The sequence below is a fragment of the Danio aesculapii genome, chromosome 18 (assembly GCF_903798145.1).
Source record: "Danio aesculapii chromosome 18, fDanAes4.1, whole genome shotgun sequence".
NCBI lineage: Eukaryota > Metazoa > Chordata > Actinopteri > Cypriniformes > Danionidae > Danio > Danio aesculapii.
Window position 1 is genome coordinate 49,234,395 of NC_079452.1, and position 19,948 is coordinate 49,254,342.

The 19,948-nt window shown below is 37.0% G+C and overlaps 1 protein-coding gene across 2 annotated transcripts in view; it reads left to right on the plus strand.

Moving 5' to 3' along the window:
• carmil2 (capping protein regulator and myosin 1 linker 2) overlaps positions 1 to 19,948 on the plus strand; it is a 136,092-nt gene that overhangs the window by 83,490 nt on the left and 32,654 nt on the right. For both annotated transcript variants that reach the window (XM_056478253.1, XM_056478254.1), the window contains 11 exons: positions 3,729 to 3,901; positions 4,085 to 4,153; positions 4,242 to 4,335; positions 4,423 to 4,521; positions 6,606 to 6,734; positions 7,611 to 7,724; positions 7,857 to 8,029; positions 9,617 to 9,704; positions 9,828 to 9,920; positions 13,199 to 13,265; positions 18,099 to 18,505. In XM_056478253.1, coding sequence (XP_056334228.1) covers positions 3,729 to 3,901; positions 4,085 to 4,153; positions 4,242 to 4,335; positions 4,423 to 4,521; positions 6,606 to 6,734; positions 7,611 to 7,724; positions 7,857 to 8,029; positions 9,617 to 9,704; positions 9,828 to 9,920; positions 13,199 to 13,265; positions 18,099 to 18,505 — 1,506 coding nt within the window. The remainder of the gene's footprint in view (positions 1 to 3,728; positions 3,902 to 4,084; positions 4,154 to 4,241; positions 4,336 to 4,422; positions 4,522 to 6,605; positions 6,735 to 7,610; positions 7,725 to 7,856; positions 8,030 to 9,616; positions 9,705 to 9,827; positions 9,921 to 13,198; positions 13,266 to 18,098; positions 18,506 to 19,948) is intronic.

The following is a 19,948-nucleotide window of genomic DNA, read 5'->3' on the forward strand; positions in this document are numbered from 1 at the left end:
TCAAATCATGCCGTGTGAAATGAGTTTTGACTGAAAAGAACATCAGCAATCACCTTCAGCCAATGAAAGAGCAGCATTCATTAGTATGGGTACCTGCAGGCCAGCGGTATGTTGGGGAGAAGTTAAAAGTGCTCAATAAAAGTTTATTTGGGCCCAAGAAATGGAGGAAAAACTAGTGGAAATTTGGCAGGAGCACCCATGTCTGTTTGACGTGTCATGTGAGCAATATCACAACCGGGTCAAAAAATAAAAAAGTTGAGGAGGAATTGCTAATTCCCTTCAAACCCAAGTGAGCAAATATGTACATTTTCTACCCCACTAAAGGCTTCTTTCTCATTATGTAGTTAATAACAAAAGATATACTACGTGTTTTTGGTTGTGAGACATAGTTTGGACAGATCGATTCTTCCTATTGTAAAGTCATGCAGTGTGAAACCCCCTGTCGTCGATGCGTGACGAAACGGTAGCCCAGATAGTCATGCAGAGTGAAAACATCTGTGACACTACTACTTTGAAAATTATACCGTCTGAACTCAGCATAAAACTAGTCCCTTATCTTCGTTTTCTGAAGAAAGCCCCCCATCCACCCCATCTCCACCTTTTTTTTTCTCCTTTACCAGCGGGAGCTCATGAGAACTACCTGATCTCGTATCCCCCTGACGTGCTCATTGACCAGCAATATCTAAGTGTGAACTCTTGAGTTGTGAATAAAGCAAGTTCTAACACATTTGTTCTAGAATCTGAATAAAATGACACTTTCTGTGAAACTACTGTGATAAATCAGTAATAGTAAGAAGAATTACAATTTCTACAAGCATGGAAAAGTTGTTGTGTTTTATTGGATTAAAATCACTTTTTTTTTGAAGAATTTTTTAGAAGTTGCATGTATCTTACGTGTTTCCATCTAGCATTATTTTGAACAGTATCCTAAATTGTGCATGAAAACAGGTTGATGTAAACATGGCTAATGATAAAATTAGAATGAAATATTATTACTTGTGACATATGAAGTGTCCACACAATGCACAAGAACATCGCCACATCGGAATGAACCGCCAACTTATCCAGCATATGTTTTACGCAGCAGATGCCCTTCCATACATTCTCATTTACACACATACACTAGGAACAATTTTAGCTTGGCCAATTCACTTGTACCGCGTGTCTTTGGACTTGTAGGGGAAACCGGAGCACACAAGTACATTCTGTTTATTATTTTTCATAATCTCTACTTCAGAGTTTGCCACAGCCAAATGAACCGCCAACTATTCCAGCATATGTTTTACACAGTGGATACCCTTCTAGCTGCAACCCATCACTGGGAAACTCATTCACACTCATACACTACGGCCAATTTAGTTCATACAATTCACCTATACTGCATGTCTTTGGACTGTGGGGGGAAACTGGAGCACACGAGGAGAACATGCAACCTCCACACAAAAATGCCAACTGGCCCACCCCGGACTCAAACCAGCGATCTTCTTGCTGTGAGGTGACAGTGCTTACCACTAAGCCACCGTGCAACAGAAAAAGAGATTTGAAAATGTCTGCTGTGATTTTGTTCCTCTGTGTCTGAACTCCCTTAGAAGGCTTGACAATAGGGGGATGAGGCCTGGTTGAGTTGTTTTACCTGTATCTTGACATCATGTCCAACAAATACACAGATTTTTTTTTGTTTTCTTGAAAAAGCTGATAGAAATAGGCCAGAAGGGGTTATCATCCATCCTGTTATCATCCATCCATATGGTTAACCAGCTATACTAATGGAGAAGACTCCAGATGTAGATCTGTTTTTACATTACTGTGACGGTTGGGGTATGGGGTAGACGTTAATAAAATACAATTGATGGAAAATCTAATAAATAATATAAATAATTCTCATTAACTTCCAGGCCAAGGCCATATAAATATGATCTATGCCTGATTAACCATGTGGATGGATGACAACAGCCTTCTGAGCGTATTAGTAGGCGCAGAATACCCCTACTGGCACATATCTATCAGCTGTTAACCACTGATAACGCCTATTCAATCGAGTGAACAGATCATGTAATAACAAAAATTGGCATGGTAGGACAACATTATCAAAAAAACAGCAGTCCGACCACATTGTAAAACAAAAAAATTGGTTCAGCATATTTATCTCTAGAACTGTCTTGAGCGTCTGTGTTCCCAAAGAGCGTCTCATGCCTTCTGAGGTGCAAACAATTTACTTTAGGAAAAAAGGCCCATAATGGCTTCTCCTACTCTGCAAATTCTATTTTCCTTTTTGATATTTGCTGCAAGTTTATCAGAAAGTGACGATATTGTTCTCTTTGACTAACTGATGGTGCTTTACTTGCATATTCCAGTTTTGCGCACAAATCTAATTTGCACTATTGGATGGAAACACAGCTAATGGCTTTTTCCCCCAACATAATTTTGTTTTGTGTTTAACTAAACAAAGAAATTCATAAAAGTTTAGCACCACTTGAGTGTGAGTAAATGATGGGGGAAATGTTCATTTTTGGGTGAATATCCCTCATTTATTGTGAAATATTTAAGCAAAACATAAGTAAAGAATAACCTGTAAAACCTTTGTTTATCTATGATATAATTGTTTTTACACTATACAATTCAATTCAATTCAATTCACCTTTATTTGTATAGCGCTTATACAATGTAGATTGTGTCAAAGCAGCTTCACATAAAAGGTCATAGTAAATAGTAAATAGGAACAGTGTAATTCAGTTTGTAGTGTTTAAGTTCAGTTCAGTTTAGCTCAGTTCAGTGTGGTTTAATAATCACTACTGAGAGTCCAAATACTGAAGAGCAAATCCAACGATGCTCAGCTCTATAGATCCTGAACCATGCAAGCCAGTGGCGACAGCGGAGAGGGAAAAAAACTTCACTAATGGCGGAAGTGAAGAAAAAAAATCTTGAGAGAAACCAGACTCAGTTGGGCACGATCATTTTAATTTCTCCGCTGGCCAAACGTCTCGTGCAGAGCTGCAGTCTCAGTGGCGGAGGCTGGAAGCTGGCCTCAACGAAGACTCGTCTGTCTCTGGAGCGTCACAGGAATCAGTCTCAAGTTCTCCACTCTTCCATGACCATCACAGTAGCTGCTCAGGATACGGCCTGGTCCAAGATATGGAAACCTTGGGATCATCTCGTCGTTGGTCTTGGATCGAATCAGTGATTCTGTATAGTCTGAGGGCCTAGACTAGAGTGTCCCCAGGTGGAAATGGAGAATAAAGAAGATAATTAGCGTAGCTGCTGTTCATAGTGTATATCAACAAGATGCAGAACCTGTGTGGAAGCCCGCTAAGTGGTGCAATAAGTATATGCTTTACTGAACAGATAGGTCTTTAATCTAGTTTTGAATTGGGAGAGTGTGTCTGAGCCTCGGACGTTATCAGGAAGGCTATTCCAGAGTTTAGGAGCCATAAATGAGAAGGCTCAACCTCCTTTACTCAAAAAAGAAGTTTGTTGTTTGTTCAAACAACTTTTTTTTTAAATGAGCTGAAACAACACAATTCTTGAGTTTTTTAGGGGATAACTTAATTCCTTTATGTGTAAATCCATTAAATTTGTAAAAACTAATAAACTAACTAAATTCCTTCATGTTGTCCTAACACAAATCGATATTGTGTAACCTAATATTTTTTACAGTTTATGATTTGTGGTAATTCCATAGAATTTGTCCCCCACTGATATCTTTTACTTTCCTTTTCACACTTTTGTAGCCACTGGAGTCTCTCTCTGTTTGTGACTCCAAGTTGAAAACTGGTACCACCATCCTCATCAACAGCCTGGGCTGCAACGCTAGCCTGTCCAAGATTGATATCAGTGGAAACTGTATAGGTGACACAGGAGCAAAGATGCTGGCAAAGGCCCTCATGATGAACACCAAGCTAAAGTAATTTGCCACTCACGGTGATTTACAGCTCGTTTGACAAGTTTCTGGATCTTTGTTTCTGAGTGGTGGGGTTAAGAATTTCTGTCTCACAGAAACAATCTTCCAGGAACAATGAAACAAATCAGATTTAGCATACTCACAATCGCTATCAATCTCATAAAAGGTATGTTTATTTTCTGACAGAACACTTGTTTGGGACCGGAACAGTGTCACTGCCGGAGGATTTATGGATGTGGCCAATGCCTTGGAAAAGTCAGAGTAAATCATAAAAGCCTACAGGCTTTTTTTCAAGGGTTTTGTTTTTGTAACAGAAAATGTGTATTTGTGTGTGTTCAAACAGGAACTTGACACTACAAAACATGTCCATTCCAATGAGCGATGTTCTCCAAGCCTATCGAAGCACCCCAGAGAAGACAGAGGAGGCTTTACAGAAAGTCAGTTCAAGTTCTCCACTAAAGGAAGCCTAGAAAAAATACAATGACAAAACCTTTAATTGATTCTTTTCGCATGCATATATGTAGATCCAGGATTTTTTACGCAGGAACAATCAGAGGCAGTGTGGAATGGCTGAGGAAATGTGTCATTTACAGCACGGACTGAGAACCACTCGCTCTGAGCAGGTTTGTCAGGATATTTCAGTTATCAACTGGCTATTTTATACCTTAAAGGGTTAGTTCACCCAAGACTGAAAATTCTAATTACTCATTTTTACTCATGCCATTCTAATTTCCGGATTAGTTCATTTGCACTCAGAATACAACTAAAGACATTTAAGATGAAATCTGAGAGCTCTTTTATCCATCAATAAACAACAGTGACTCAATCAAAATCTAAATAAATACCAAAAATAACATCCTCAAAACAGACCATATGTTTGCCTTCAGTGGTTCAAATGGAATATTATCAAGATATAAGATTACATTTGTGGGCTCGATTAAAACAGAAATGACCCAGTCTCTTCTCCTCAGTGTCAGTATATTGTGCAGGTTAATGAGATTGGTGTGTTCCTTATGCAGGTCATGCTTAGTTGTGCTAGTGTCATTCACCTCAGATTAATCTGTGCTTTGTATCCAATATAAAAAGTCACATGTGGGTATTCTGAAATACGCTGAAAACCCTAATAAGTTGACTGAACTAAATTAATTGGGTAAATTCAATTGAGTAATGGAGTATCCCAAAATTGCATATTTAAGTTTATTTAACTTGCCGGTTTTGTAGACTATACCTAAATTGTTCAGTTCACCAAGCTTAGTACTTTTTTTCCTATGCATATATATTTTTTATTTCTAAGATGGAAAATATGTTGAATTACAGAATAATGTACCGAAAATAAAGTTAAGAAACCCCCAATATCTAGTATAAAAAACAAAACAAAAATGTCTTAGCTGTTGGATGGTCTTTTGCCCAAGTTAAGTGTAAAAAAACAAACAAACAAAAAAAGGTCACTGATTTGGAGTAAAAAAAACATCGAATGCGTTGAAATATGTTGATCAACGTTTGTGTTGATTTAATGACTTGCAGATTTTTGAGGACTGAAACTTCAAAATGATGGTAGTCAAAATGTCAAATTTTATTCAGACAGCATACCAATATATTTTCCAAACATTCAGTTATCTGGGCAGTAAGGAAATCCTTAGGCTGAGCTTAAAACGCAAGGTTTCCCATCTAGGACTTCACATTACAAACAGTTTGAAGTAGCTCCAAGGAACCATGCGTTCCCTCTACCACAACTGAATCTCTTCTTCATTCACCCACTCACCTATTATACATTCTAGGTCTCTGACCAGCGCCCTCTAGCCCCCTGTAGTTCCATTAGAACAGCATTTATTTCAAGGATAACAAAAAAACAAGTGACAGTCATTTCATTGTTACAATATATATATATATATATATATATATATATATATATATATATTTTTTTTTTTTTTATATGCATGTGTGTGCATGCGTGTGTGTAATAATATACTATGAAAAAATGTTTAAATAAATTTGAAACAAAACAATAATTAGTCATTTATTAACATTATGATGAATAATTATACCTGAAGACATTTGTTTTCTGATTTAAAAAAATACCTTGCACTTAAAAGGTTGCACATATTAGAATTTTACAGTCAAAACTACATTTGTGAAAATGACCTATTTTTTTCAAAGGATTAATTTTGATTTTGAGCTCACTACACTTGAAATCTTAAGTTTATGCATTTTCATGGTACATAAGTTAAATTAACTCATATTTTTAAGTGATAGGATCAAAATGCTAAATTTTAAGTTGTGTTCAGCCAACTTTACTTAAGTAATGACAACATTAGGGTTTATAGTGTACTGCACGGTGTTCTCATGCGCAATATTCTGACACTGAGGAGAAGAAACTGTTAAAAAAAGTCTTTTTTATGCAGACGAGTATTCTCGTAGCGGTATTTCTCGAACCACTGAAGACTCATAGTTTGTTTTGACAGTTTTTGGCTGTGTTTTTCAGGACTTTGAATGAGTCAGGACCATTGCCCGGACCATATTGGGCATCTCTCAGATTTCACCCAAAATATCTTAACTTGTCTTCTGATGATGAATGAAGGTCTTGGAGGTTTGGATGAGGCAGAGTAATTTATAACAAAATAATTTTTGGGTGAACGATCCCTTTAGTTCTGCATATTAAGGGTTAAGTTCATAATGAGATTGTTTACCTCTTTCTCTTTGTGCTCAGTTAGTGCAGGATCTGTGTAAAAAGGTACAGGAAAGTGTGCATCCTTTAACCTGCTATAACATACAAGAAGTGCAGTCGGATATCTTGCTTGCTGAGGAGGCACTTCAACATGCGAAGACAGCCATAAGTGTATGAGGTTACATGCTTTGCAATAGTACAAATTCAAGACTAATCATTTGATACATTTAAATCTTTAGACAGAAGTCTCATGTACTCATTACACTTACACAAATAAAATTTGAATTCAGAAATCATTCTACACTCTTCAAATTAACGGTTCCAATGGGGTTTTTATTATAATGATGGCGTAGAAGAACTAATATTAGTTCCCCAAATAATTGTTTAGTAAACAGATTTTTTCTTAGTGTAAAGATTTTTTTTGCAACAATTTACTTATTTAGTTATTATTATTAATTTAAATAAATATTATTTTTAATTAAAAAAGTTTAAAAGTTAATTTCCTTTAAATATACTTTTTTTTGGTAACATTAAATATCACTTGATCTTTTTATGAATTTTAGGTGGATAAATGTTGAGATTTATTCTTTAAAACCTTATTAATATAAACATTTTCTAGGTTTCATCAATATATTATCATTTATATGTAATAAGGTAAAAAAATTGCCAGAACATCCTCTATTATATTACTAAACTATATTTACTAATATGTATATAGCATTTTGTAATAGATACTAATAGATTTTAATATTTTGTGAGTATGTATCTAGTAATATCAGATGTTAGTAAACATTTAGTAAAATCACACAATAATGAGTGTAATATGTTAAGACACATATGAAAATGCACTGCATGCAATATCTTTTTTCATACATTTATTTTCCTTAGTCCCTGATTTTTCAGGGGTTGTCACGGTGGAATAACCACAATATATTTTTGTTGTTTGTTTTAAATTTCCACAAAATGTAATAATGCTTTAATTTTGCTTGTGTGATGTGACTAAACAAATATTCTCCTGATGTTTGACATTTGGCCTTTTCCCTTCAGTCTTTCTCAACCCTGTATGAGTTGGGCAGAGCGCCGTCTAGTGGACACATGCTGAAGTGCATCCTCAATGACGCTGCGACAGCCCTCAAAAGTGAGATCACCGAGGACATCCAGGTGAAATTTAGTAACATTGTTTTGAGGGTGTGTTTGCAAACACAGCTCAAAGTATGGATAGAAAGTGGAGTATATATATTGTTTTAGTGAAGCTCTATTTAGTAAAAATTAGGGTTTTCTTGTGTTGTCCAGGAACTGGCGACGGCGATGCTGCAGTCTGCACAGCTGACCTGTCCCAGAGTCGTCCAGAGGTCGAGTGTTAATGAACAACTGACAGATCGAGTGGCCAAGAAGACCCGACAGGCTGCACACTTCATTCAGAACACAATGCATGAGGCAGAGAACAGCATCAGAAACAAGCTCAGGTGGGACAAATTACCATACTGTATATGGGGGATTCTACACATTTCACATTTCAAAATGTCAAAAAACAGTTCTCTGAGAAAAAAAACACCTTTTTTTTTTTCTTTTGCTAAACACAAGTTACAATTTTTACATAACAGAAAACTGATTTGTTTATAGTATTGTTTGTCAACTGTTACAATTTTGTTCCATACTTTTTAGCCGGAAACAACCACTTGCTAGCATAATTGTTAAGAGCACTAATAAAATCACAATTTAAAATACTATTAAACAACTGTAAAATCAGTGATAAATTCCAATAGTATCTGGATGCAGCCTTCATGATCTAAGCTGAGACTGCATATCTCAGTGATGCAATGTCAGACACATAGCACTTAATAGAGCAAGTGATGTCACTGTGGGGAGCAGTGTTGCCAGATGTAGCTGACTGATTCCAGCCCAAAAACTATACAAAAACCGCCAAAATGCAGAAAGACCAGTAATCTGGAAATCACGCTCAGTGAGGGGGGAGGTTTGGGGGGTTTGACGGTAGCCAGAATCACGCTAAGTGGAGGGGGGAGACCTACGTTCCGAATTTCACTACCAGCCTATGTCCTTTTTTACCTGCAAAAATAAACTTAAAACCACCAATTTGGTAACACTTGTGGGGGGTAGGGTTAGGGGTGGGGTTAGGTGAGCGCATTAAATGACCATGAAACCCCCCTCTTTCGGTTCAAGTCTCAGAATTTTTTCAAAAAATGCTCAGAGATAGGCGTGGTACGCTGTGAGCAGAGGGAGGAATGGGCGTGGCCGACAGAGCAGGAGAGAAAGAGGGTAGCGAACAACTGTTGTCACTTGACTCACAAGATGAGACACAAACCGTGAGGAGACCCATGATTTTATAGTTTACAAAGTTAAAATGCAAAGAAATAAACAGTAAGTAATTTAATGTCCTGCTACATTTGTTATTTATAATTTCATTTAGGCCTACGCATAACCACAATTTGTTATATCATCATGAGGATAATCGTGTTTATATAAACAATATAAATAATGGTAACAAATGGTCTGAATGGTAACAAAGTCAACTGATAAAAAACAAAGTCTGCCATTCTACAATTATTGTACAGCTTTCTCGACAAAAATGCTTGCTGCAAACCAACAACTTTGCTGTATCGGCCCTGACAGCATCATGGGAAAAAACATGCAACAAACCACGTGGATCATGGAAACAAGCACATACGAAACCTGCCGTGTGCAGACACAGTCTCACCCAGTCATTGGGTCTCATAGCTTGGCGGGTGTGCTTTGCCTTCGGAAAGCACGTGCTCTCAGAATAATTAAGAAGCAGGGTCTTCTCATAGGATAAGAAAACTCTGCTATGAATAATAATGAGAAACCGGCGCATCATCACTCCACTAGCAGATTCGCGCTATGTCACCGATTTTGCTCCCGCCACATATTACATTATTATGGCCTTTGAGATATTGTGATGTATGTCCATGATTAATACAAATATACTATTTAAAAATACTCTGATAGCATACCCATAAATAACAGTACCATTTCCTTAAAATATCTATATTTTCACTGTGCTTTCTCTCTCTCAGTGAACTAAAACTGTCCGTGAGTGTGTCTCTGGTGGAAAGCATAATTAATGAAGTTCATCAGGATTTGTTTGTGGCCCAGGAAAAGTTGGTGAGTGCTTGCAATCATGATTGTGCATATTGGGAATTGTGTGTGTGTGTGTGTGTGTGTGTGTGTGTGTGTGCGCGTGTGTGTGTGTCTATGACGTGCAACATGTGTCTTGCTTGCTTTCAGGACAAGCACATGAGGGAGTTTTCCCAGTCCTCCAGTATCAAGGCCAATGTTCCTCAGCTCAGAGTGATGGAGCATGAATTCCCTACAGACGATGTAAGGACAGAGCACCACTCCTATATCTAGCATTCTGATCTGTTACTTACTCAAGACTCTTGCTTTGTGATTTTATTTTTGCTCTTGCACTAAATTTGTGTTGTTTTTTTAAAGAAGAGAATAATTATATTCTGTGTGTAGGCATTCAGTTGTACAAAAGTGGTAATTACATCTATTTCTTCTACGATATATTTTTATTATGTATTTTTTTACTTTCTATTTATGAATTAATTTAGGAAAAATAAGAAAATTAGCAATGTTCTTATACCACAGAGCTGCATATTAGAGTAATTTCTGAAGGATTATGTACTAAAAGAACGTTAAGCTTTGCCACTACAGAAATACATTAAAGTAATTGATTAGAGTAGCGATTACAATATTATGTTAATTATGATTTCAGTAATACATCATACAAATGTAGGAAACGTGTGTATAATATTTACAAAACCAAACCTTTGGGTTTGCGATTATTAAATAATATAGCATTAAGTATTTTTAAATCAAAATAACACATTCTTACCTGGTTTATTCCTTTCATAAAATGTATAATATGAAAAATATACATATAATTATGTAATAATAGATTAATAAACTGCTTACAGTGACCAGCAAATAGCAGGATGGCACATGTTAGATTTTGCTGTATTTGGCTTAAGCATTCTTGGGTGGCTCGCCAATATATTAGATGACTCTAATACATAAAATAAGTAAGTTGTCCAAAGTTCTTACGGGGAGAAAACTTTATTGAAGACAGTGAATAGTGTAGTTCCTCAGCAGTGATGTTAACTCGTCAGTCCTCAAGTAACTTAACCCAATATACTGTCTGAGGGATAGTACTTTACACTAGCCTCAAACAAACCATTCTGTGTTTACGAGGCTCACCAGGACAGTTCTATCGGATGTTTCAGCTGTTGTTTTGCTTATACCCATTGAAATTGTGAAAGGGTCACACCTATCATAAAAGGGTCATTTAGTTCAATGTTTCTCAACCACGTTCCTGGAGCACCACCAACACTGCATGTTTTGGATGTCTCCTTTGTTTGTCACACTCATTACAGCTCTTTCAGTCTCTCCTAATGAGCTGATGATCTGAATTAGGTGCGTTTTGTTTGAGGAGACATGGTAAATGTGCGGAGCTGGTGGTCCTCCAGGAACGTGGTTGAGAAACACTGATTTAGTTCATACCGATCAGTTTGTGGAGGTTGAGGCACAGATCACCCCATCATACAGAAATTTGATAACATCAGAGTTCATTCAGTGTAGATGCAACTGAACTAAAATGCACATAATCTTTCACACAACAGGTTTGTCTAAACATCTGAGATGTCTTATCAGAGGTCTTTTATTTTGTATTTATTTATTTAACTATGTTATATTATTAATATATGGATTTATTTCAAGCTAATTTTGTGTCATTTATTTGAGACTTTTTTCTATATATGGTTCTATACATTTATATAATAAGTAAAAATGTACATAAATTGTAATTATAGTATAGTATGTTACTTATATTATCACAGTCCTGCTTTCCCTGTGTTGTTTTTGTGTTTTCCCTGGCTTCTGTTTATCTCTGTGCTCACTCTGTGCCACACCCATGTTAGTTGTCATGGTTACCCTTTTTAGTAGCCCCAGTGAGTCCTTCTCTCTGCCCGCTTGTTAACCCATTTTTCTTGCCAGCCCTTTTATTTGCCCAGTATTTAAACCCTTCTGTTTCAGTCAGTGTTTGTCAGTCAGTGAATGTTGCTTGTGTGCGATATATTAGCTGTTTCTGTGTTTTTGCTCTGATGTCTGAATCTTGGCTTTTTTGACTTGAAGGTGCAAATTTTGTTATGCTGATTAAAAGTCTCTTCACATCATGATAGCAAAAATTAAATAAATGATGTGGTCCAAATATAGTTATGTGTGTTTAGATATTCTGTGGAAGATGTAGGACCAAAAAAGGTTCGTCCAATCAAAACGTTCAGCCCGAACATTGCAATAGTCTGTCCTAACTTCATGTCATAAAATGTAATTACGCACATTGTTTGCGCAGAAAGGATTTTGTCATGTTCACAAATGCGGTTTAGACAGAGAATTGCACACAAACACCAACAACCTACCTTATATTACAAGTTTGGCATCGTAATACTACTGTATTATAAACGTGGATGTTACATAATGTAGTTTAGTGATATTGTCTGGTGCACATTCATGAGTTGTAGCCAGTGAAAATGAAGAGGGTCGAGGATTTGCGAAAGAAAGTGAAGAGCGCGGCGGGGCAGGGGTGCCGGATCAGATTTTTTCAGGGGTGCTGGATCCGGCTTTTTCCGGCACAAATTAGGCCCTGTTTGTAGCTTTAGATGACTTTTTAGTGCTGTCAGGCTAATGTTAGCATTTTTCTAGATCTCTTATTGCACCATTAATAAATGTCTCAAGCTGCATTTGGATCCATATGTTACATATACAGTTGAAGTCAGAATTATTAGCCCCCCTGTTTATTTTTTCCCTAATTTCTGTTTAACAGAGAGAAAAAAAATTTCAACACATTTCTAAAAATAAGAGTTTTACTAACTGATTTCTAAGAACTGATTTATTTTATCTTTGCCATGATGACAGTACATAATATTTGACTAGATATTTTTCAAGACACTTCTATACAGCTTAAATGACATTTAAAGGATTAACTAGGTTAATTAGGTTAACTAGGCAGGTTAGGGTAATTAGGCAAGTTATTGTATAACGATGGTTTGTTCTGAAGACAATCGGAAAAAAAGGGGCTAATAATTTTGACCTTAAAATGGTGTTTAAAAAATTAAAAACTGCTTATATTCTGGCCAAAATTAAACAAATAAGACTTTGTCCAGAAGAAAAAATATTATCAGACATACTGTGAAAATTAAACATAATTTGGGAAATATTTAAAAAGCAAAAAAAACATAATAATAATAATAATAAAAAAATTCAAAGAGAGGCTAATAATTCTAATTTATAATAATTTTAACTGTGTATTATTAATTATTGTATAATTCTTAATTCATTATTTATATGATTTATTATTTTTCTTACATTTCTTTTTACTTTAAATGCTTATTCTCGAAACATCTCCATTAACACCCTGTCACTACCCCACTTTTGCTATTTAGTTGATGATGTGCGCTCACAGACAAATCCAATCAGAATAACATTATTATAATCAGTTATAATCAGCATTCAACTTGTTTCATTAATCCAAAGCACGAGTTTGATTTTCAGTCACGTTGTATGCCTTCACATTTGTTTATGTCTCTGCATGTCCACAGTACGTCCCGGTCATCTGGAGGAACAGCTTCCACTCGCGCAGCATCCGTCCTGCCCCTTCCATCAAAAGTAAGTCCCTTGAGTCCTGATGCCGACAAGTGCTTCTTTCTCAAATCTCTCTCTCTGCTTTTGCACTCCTCAATCACATGTGATTGGATGGCATTTACGCTGGTGACATCATAGCTGCGTGTTACTTGAAAGCTGATTGGCTGTAACAAACCGTGGCTTTACACACCACAGCTGTTCAGATCAGAGGTCGTGTTCAGGTCTGATTAATTATGCAGTCATCAATGATGTCGGAACAGAAGAGGTTAAAAGCTTATCTTTGCTCTTTTCACTAAAAACAATGTTATATTCACACATGGCCAGCTGTACGTTAAAAGTTTAAAGGTATAAAAATATTGTTTATATAAATAAAAAAATATTTTAAATTATGACACTTGAGATGCGGACTTGAGATGCGGACTGAATGACCTTTTAAAGGAATATTTCACCTCAAAATGCCTCAATAACACCTCAAAGTGGTTATAAACCTTTATGACTTCAAAATACTGTAACTATTAACACCCATACACTACTTGCCTATTCAAGTTTTAGGAACAACAAAGATTAACTCGATTTCTAGTTGATCATTTCGTATCAATGCCTCTTAGATTAGGCTTATTTCATCAAAATAAAATATGATCATGCCTTGATTTTTAATTGTTTTATTGGGACAGTAAGGTCTGACTTTACTTAGACAAAAGTCTTTTCACTTAACAGAAATAATGTACAGTGCAGAATATAAAGTCATGGTGCAGTGGAAAAATAATTAATATTGTGTATGACTACGACTGCATCCATACATCTCTGCAATGACTCAAATAACTCATTGATAAAGTCATCTGGACCGGCAAACTCTGGAAAGGACTCCCAGAGTTGATCAAGATTCTTTGGATCTATCTTCAATGCCTGCTCCTTCATCCCCAAACATGCTCAATAATGTTCATGTTTGGTGACTGGGCTGGCCAATCCTGGATCACCTTGACCTACTCTGCTTTCAGGAGCTTCGATGTGGAGGCTGACTTATGAGAAGGAGCGCTATCCTGCTGAAGAATTTGCGTTCTCCTGTAGTTTGTAATGTAATGGGCAACACAAATGTCTCGATATCTCAGGCTGTTGATGCTTGTTTGATGTTGATGGCATTTTCTTCGAAATATCTTCTTTTGTGTTAAAAAAAAGAAATAAACTTAAATAGGTTTAGAACAAGTGAAGGGGGAATAAAATGTGACAGAACTTTCATCTTGGGGTGAACTATCTCTTTAAATTCTGTTCCTTATTCTGTTCCTAATTTGTAAAATGTAAGATTTTAGGTTATTGTGGTGCAGGTTTCGAGAAATTGCTTTTGTTTTATGTAGTAATATCTGGCAACAATGTATCACCTGCACTTAAACTGATAGTCAGCAAACAAAAAAGGAACAAAACTAGTTTAAGATATGATGAAATTATAGTATCTGTGTGTCAAACATTATCAAAACTGAAGCATAATGATAACTTTTTTACTACAGATCTGTAGAACAACTGAAATAGAAACACTAGCTTGTACTACTTTATTTATTATATAAACATTTGTATAGAGTATATGTTCTAGTAGTTTACACTTTTAATAGTTTAGTTTACTTCTAAAATTTGCAAAAACATCAAATTTGTCTACATACAGTACTTATAATATTTAAAATGAATCGGGATTATTGCTTTTAATTTTATTTGGAGAGAACTAGAGAGTTGCATTGTAGTCATTATTGCACAATACTCACTGATTTGCGAAGCCATGATTGGTCAGGTCATATCTTTTACTACAGCACACCTAAACTGGTTTACTGACACTCCGGTGTGTTTATCTGTGAGCATGTGATGTACTGTACTGTAGTAGTGGTGCACATGTGATATCAAAAGCGTGCTCTGAAGTCCTGCCTGTGAGCGCGGGATCCCCCTCTCATGGGATTTCCCCTCCCTGTCTAATTGGTTGTCTATCTGTGGTATGTTTGTGAGTCTGAGACAGTGGGGGTTTGATTTCGGGAGGTCCCACCCTGTCTCTGCTAAATATAATCAGCTGTGTAACACACTGCTGGCAACAGCTAACTGGAGCATAGCCCTGTTACTCTCACACCGCTGCGCCCCTCAGACGAGGGAGGAGGCACCCGCTTACAACCATGACAGAAACCCTCCCCCGGCCCAACACCACCCTCCTCATCCTCTGATCTATTGTTTCTATACCTGTCCTGTTATCACAGTTCTTGGATTCTGTTTTCCTCATACCAGAGGAATGATGATTGTCATTGAGTAATGAAGAAAAAAGAGAAAGAAATTGAAGTTTAAAAATGTATTATTCTATGGAGCAATTGTGTATTATATTGGTCAAAAATGGCATTAAAGACATTTTTTCAGCACTAAATAAGCACACAATTATTTGTGGATGATCATGTCACAGTAAACACTAGAGTAGAGTTTCAAATGTTTTTTAAAATAAATCTTGTTTTTTTTTATAATTAAGATAGTAATTAGTAACATTATCATTTCACTAATGTTTCAAAATTGTTTTGATCTGGTAAACGCAGCCTTGGTGAGCATAAAATAAAAATTTTATATTCCGTAAATTCAGATTTGATATATATATATATATATATATATATATATATATATATATATATATATATATATATATATATATATATAATCTGTATTATTACTATATATTCACACACACATATATATATATATATATATATATTATATATATTATATATATTATTACTATATATTCACAATTTGTTTATATAATTAAACTTCTATAATTAAACCCAGAATAAATATATCTAGAAATACATATTTCTATTAAAATTTGATACAATTATTTCCCATACGTCCCTGTATGCGGTTTTATTTTGATCATATATATATATATATATATCATATATATATATATAATCAAAATAAAACCGCATACATATTTATTCTGGGTTTAATTATAGAAGTTTAATTATATAAACAAATTGTGAATATATAGTATTATATATAATATGCAGCCAATCAGATTCATATATATATGAATCTGATTGGCTGATTTGATATTCTGCAAATAATAGCACTCGTACAGCCTCTTCACCCTTCACCCTTGTGTATTACCAAAGTCCCTTCAAAGCAAGTCATTTCACGGCCATCTTTGAAACGCCTCTCGGGTAGTATGCTCGGGCATTCTACTTGAATTGGGAAACATCAAATTCTCCAAAACTGTTTGCCAAGCTTACGATTGAATTTCGAATATTACGAATCACCAATTAAATGAAACAACAACGTCCCTTAAGTTTCATATCCAAACGTCCAAATCACACAAAATCTGCAGAAACTCACATCTGGTCCGAGCCCCTCCCACACGGAGTATCGTCAGTATAGCGATCGATGATTGGCTCCTGTACTAGAAGGCATGGTCAGATTGACCAATACACTTTTCCCATTCAAAAAGATATGAATGACATGTCTTGTGTATTCCATAGTCTTTGGTATTACTCCGCCCACATACAGCGACAAGGAGAGGACACTTTACAGTTTGACAAAAATTGCTCCTGTTGGACAACATAATGTACTTTTGAGGCTTTTTTAGTTGAGAATGTAGTTGTTTAGATTGCAACTATGCAGTTTATTTATAAGGATAGTGCCTATTTTAAATATTTATAATTTCGAAGAGACAGCGTGTCGGCGGCCATTAGCCTATCATACGGAGCAGAGCAAAAATGTTTGACGTTGTCCATCTACAAGATGGCAGCAGACCGCATAATAAGCCCTTAGAGGAGAAAAACAGTCTAATTTCTAACTACAGCTGATCAAATCATCCTTAAACTGGTAAGTGACTTTCTGAGTCGATCTGTCTCTTTTGTATATTGTAGTGCTGTATTTATACCATAGTAATTGTAGTGTATTGAGTGTGACTCACATATCAGGAATGTGTATATTTTGTGTTGGCCACTCTTTTTTTTTTGTTTCTAGTAAGTCAACTTTTTTTGTTTCTGCAGACTAGTTCAGTAAAAAGGAAGAAAGAAGAAATGTGTTTAACGTTTATCTGTCAGTTTTGGCACTGCTTTGGCTTTTTCAGGGATCATTTTTTGTGATCTTCCAATTGCAACAGAGAAATAGTGGGAAATCTTTCTAGACTGATGGCATTTCATGCCGTTCAGCCTTATAATCTTAAAATGTGAGCAAAATCCCCTGTTTTGTCTTCACTTTAGACATTACGCTAGAGAATCATTCAAACATAGCTCTGAAGTGACGTTGGTGAATTAGCAACGCTTTCTGCTGTTTTGACGTCAGCTGCAGATGTCAATGAATGGCGGAAGAAAGTAGTTCCTCTTACAAAAGGATTTTGAGACTCTCTGTGTTTGGTTTTCTTTTTTATACACACAATTATGCTGTCGAACTGTTGTATAAAAGCAATATCACAATATGGCTGTATATCGTCACTGGTGGGACACTAAGGCAGACCTCCCAACCGTGCCGATCTACAGTCTTATCGCATTGCTAGGAGTGTGATATTGCTCATATATACATCCAGTATGCAAAATGTAACTGTAAATAGTTGGCAATTTATATTATTTTATTATTATTATTTATATAATTTATTGATTTTAATGGTTAACAAAAAGATTTTTGCCAGACTCACAGCCCCCTCCAACTCCCTGACCCTTCCGCGAGTTCATCTTTATCTTCCTCTTTTCCTGCATTTTTTTGCTGCATATCTGCAGATCCATCACTCCTTTTTTGTCTCTCCATCTATTTCCTCATCTCTATGTAGATACACACACATCACACAGGATTCCGTCTCCCCCCACCCTCACTATCTCCCTCTGTTGTCCCTTTATTTCTCTGCAGGTTTGTTAGATGTGGAAGGGGAGCAGCAGGCGCGTGCGGCCACACATCCCCAGCAGGAGCTAGAGGAGAGAGGAGGAGGGGGAGGAGGAGGAGTGCCTCAGGTCTCCAGGGTAGGAACGGAGGAGAGGAGGCGGGCCCAGTCGTTGCCGTTGGCGACGGCGCTGTCAGTTACCACGGCAGGCCAGCTGAAGCCAGGAAGCCCCTCCTACTGGAGGAGAGAGGCGGATGCTGCTGCCGCTCCCGCTGCTGCTGCTGCCGCTCTTAGCAACAGAGAGCCCCGGCGCTCGGAGCCTGCACCTCCTCAGCCCCCTATGGACCTGCCCATCGAAGGCCACACACTGAGGCACTACACCCGCTCCAGGCCCAGACCCAACCGCCGGAACAGGCAGCCTCCCAGCAAGCCGCAGGTAAGACAGTAAAGCAGCCGTCCGGGAGGGTCGGAGAGAGAGAAGAAAGGAGCATGGGAAAGGCTGAGATTGGGGACGCTTCTGCTGCTGGTAGAGAGCGAGAGAGGGGGAGGGAAGACACTGTAGACTCATCTCCTATCCCTTTTTTTTGGTAATAATATGAGGGTGAGAGATGCTCAGAGAAAGGGTGCCGCTTCTGTTTTTTTGGGTGTGTATCCTCCACTGCCATTTTCAGGCAGTGTATGTGTGTGTCGTCATGTTTGTGAGGCTCAGCTGGGCGGTGTGTGTGTGTGTATGCTGTCAGAAAGAGGCACAGAATCTGTCCACTGGTTATGGACGGTGGTGCTTGGTGTGACTGCTGTAGCATCTCAATTATTAATGCTGGCAGATGAAGGAGGATTTCACCCTCTTTTCTATCATCAAGAATGGAGGATCCCTCTATTCATAGCATTCCCATTGGCTTATTTCTGTTGTACAGATCATCACCTGGGTGTTGTGTGAAGGAGAAGCTTATTGTGTGTGTGATGTGATGTTTGGTCTCTGTGTTTCTTCTGCCGATGCTGCAACGGCTGAGTGTGGTTGCATTGCGATTCTGTCTTTTTTCAGTGGAGAAGGATGTCTGATATTATATCCTCACTGCGATGTCTTTATTGTGTGGATGTGTGATGAAGAGAAAAGCAGAGATGGATGATGGTGTTTCTTCTCCTATCTGCATGGATCTGTAACACTTGTGCACCCCGTGAACGGTCATTTGGTAAATGGTTGCCATAGCGATGGGTTTTACGGTGTTCTCAATTGTAGCTGCTCACACACATACATGCCTTTACACTATTGTGCGTCTAATGTGCTCCTATGGCATGTGGCCTGTTTATTGATGCCTCCATTGTGAGGTGTGATTTGTGCGTCTTTAATGCTGGGTGTGTGATAAGGGTGCTTTTGTGCCCTCACACTGTGACTGTGGAAACTCTGTATGGTTGTAAGGTGTTATATAATCATAGGTGTGTTAAAGCCCACCTTGTTGAGTCATTTGGACACACGTCTTTCTTTGTCAATACACTTCGGGCTTTTTATTCGGATATAGTATTAACTGAATTTAGTTTCATTATCGAGTAATTGTATAATGACACCATGTTAGTGTTGATATTATATAGTGATATATAATATATAGTATATAGTAATATATAGTAATAAAGGGCTGTATAATATATTGTTTCAGCATCGATATTGCAATATGATCATTCGCAATAGTCACATCGCAGAATATATCCAATGTAAAGTAGGGTTGGGCGAAGTCGATCAATTTGGCATCGTACAATGTCTAATGTGAAACATCACGTTGGACGATGGCATTGTCCGCATAGTGAATTAACTATTTATTTTGTAGCCTAATTTTTGTTTTCCCCATAAACAAATCATAAATGAATAAAGATACTCACAAATGAT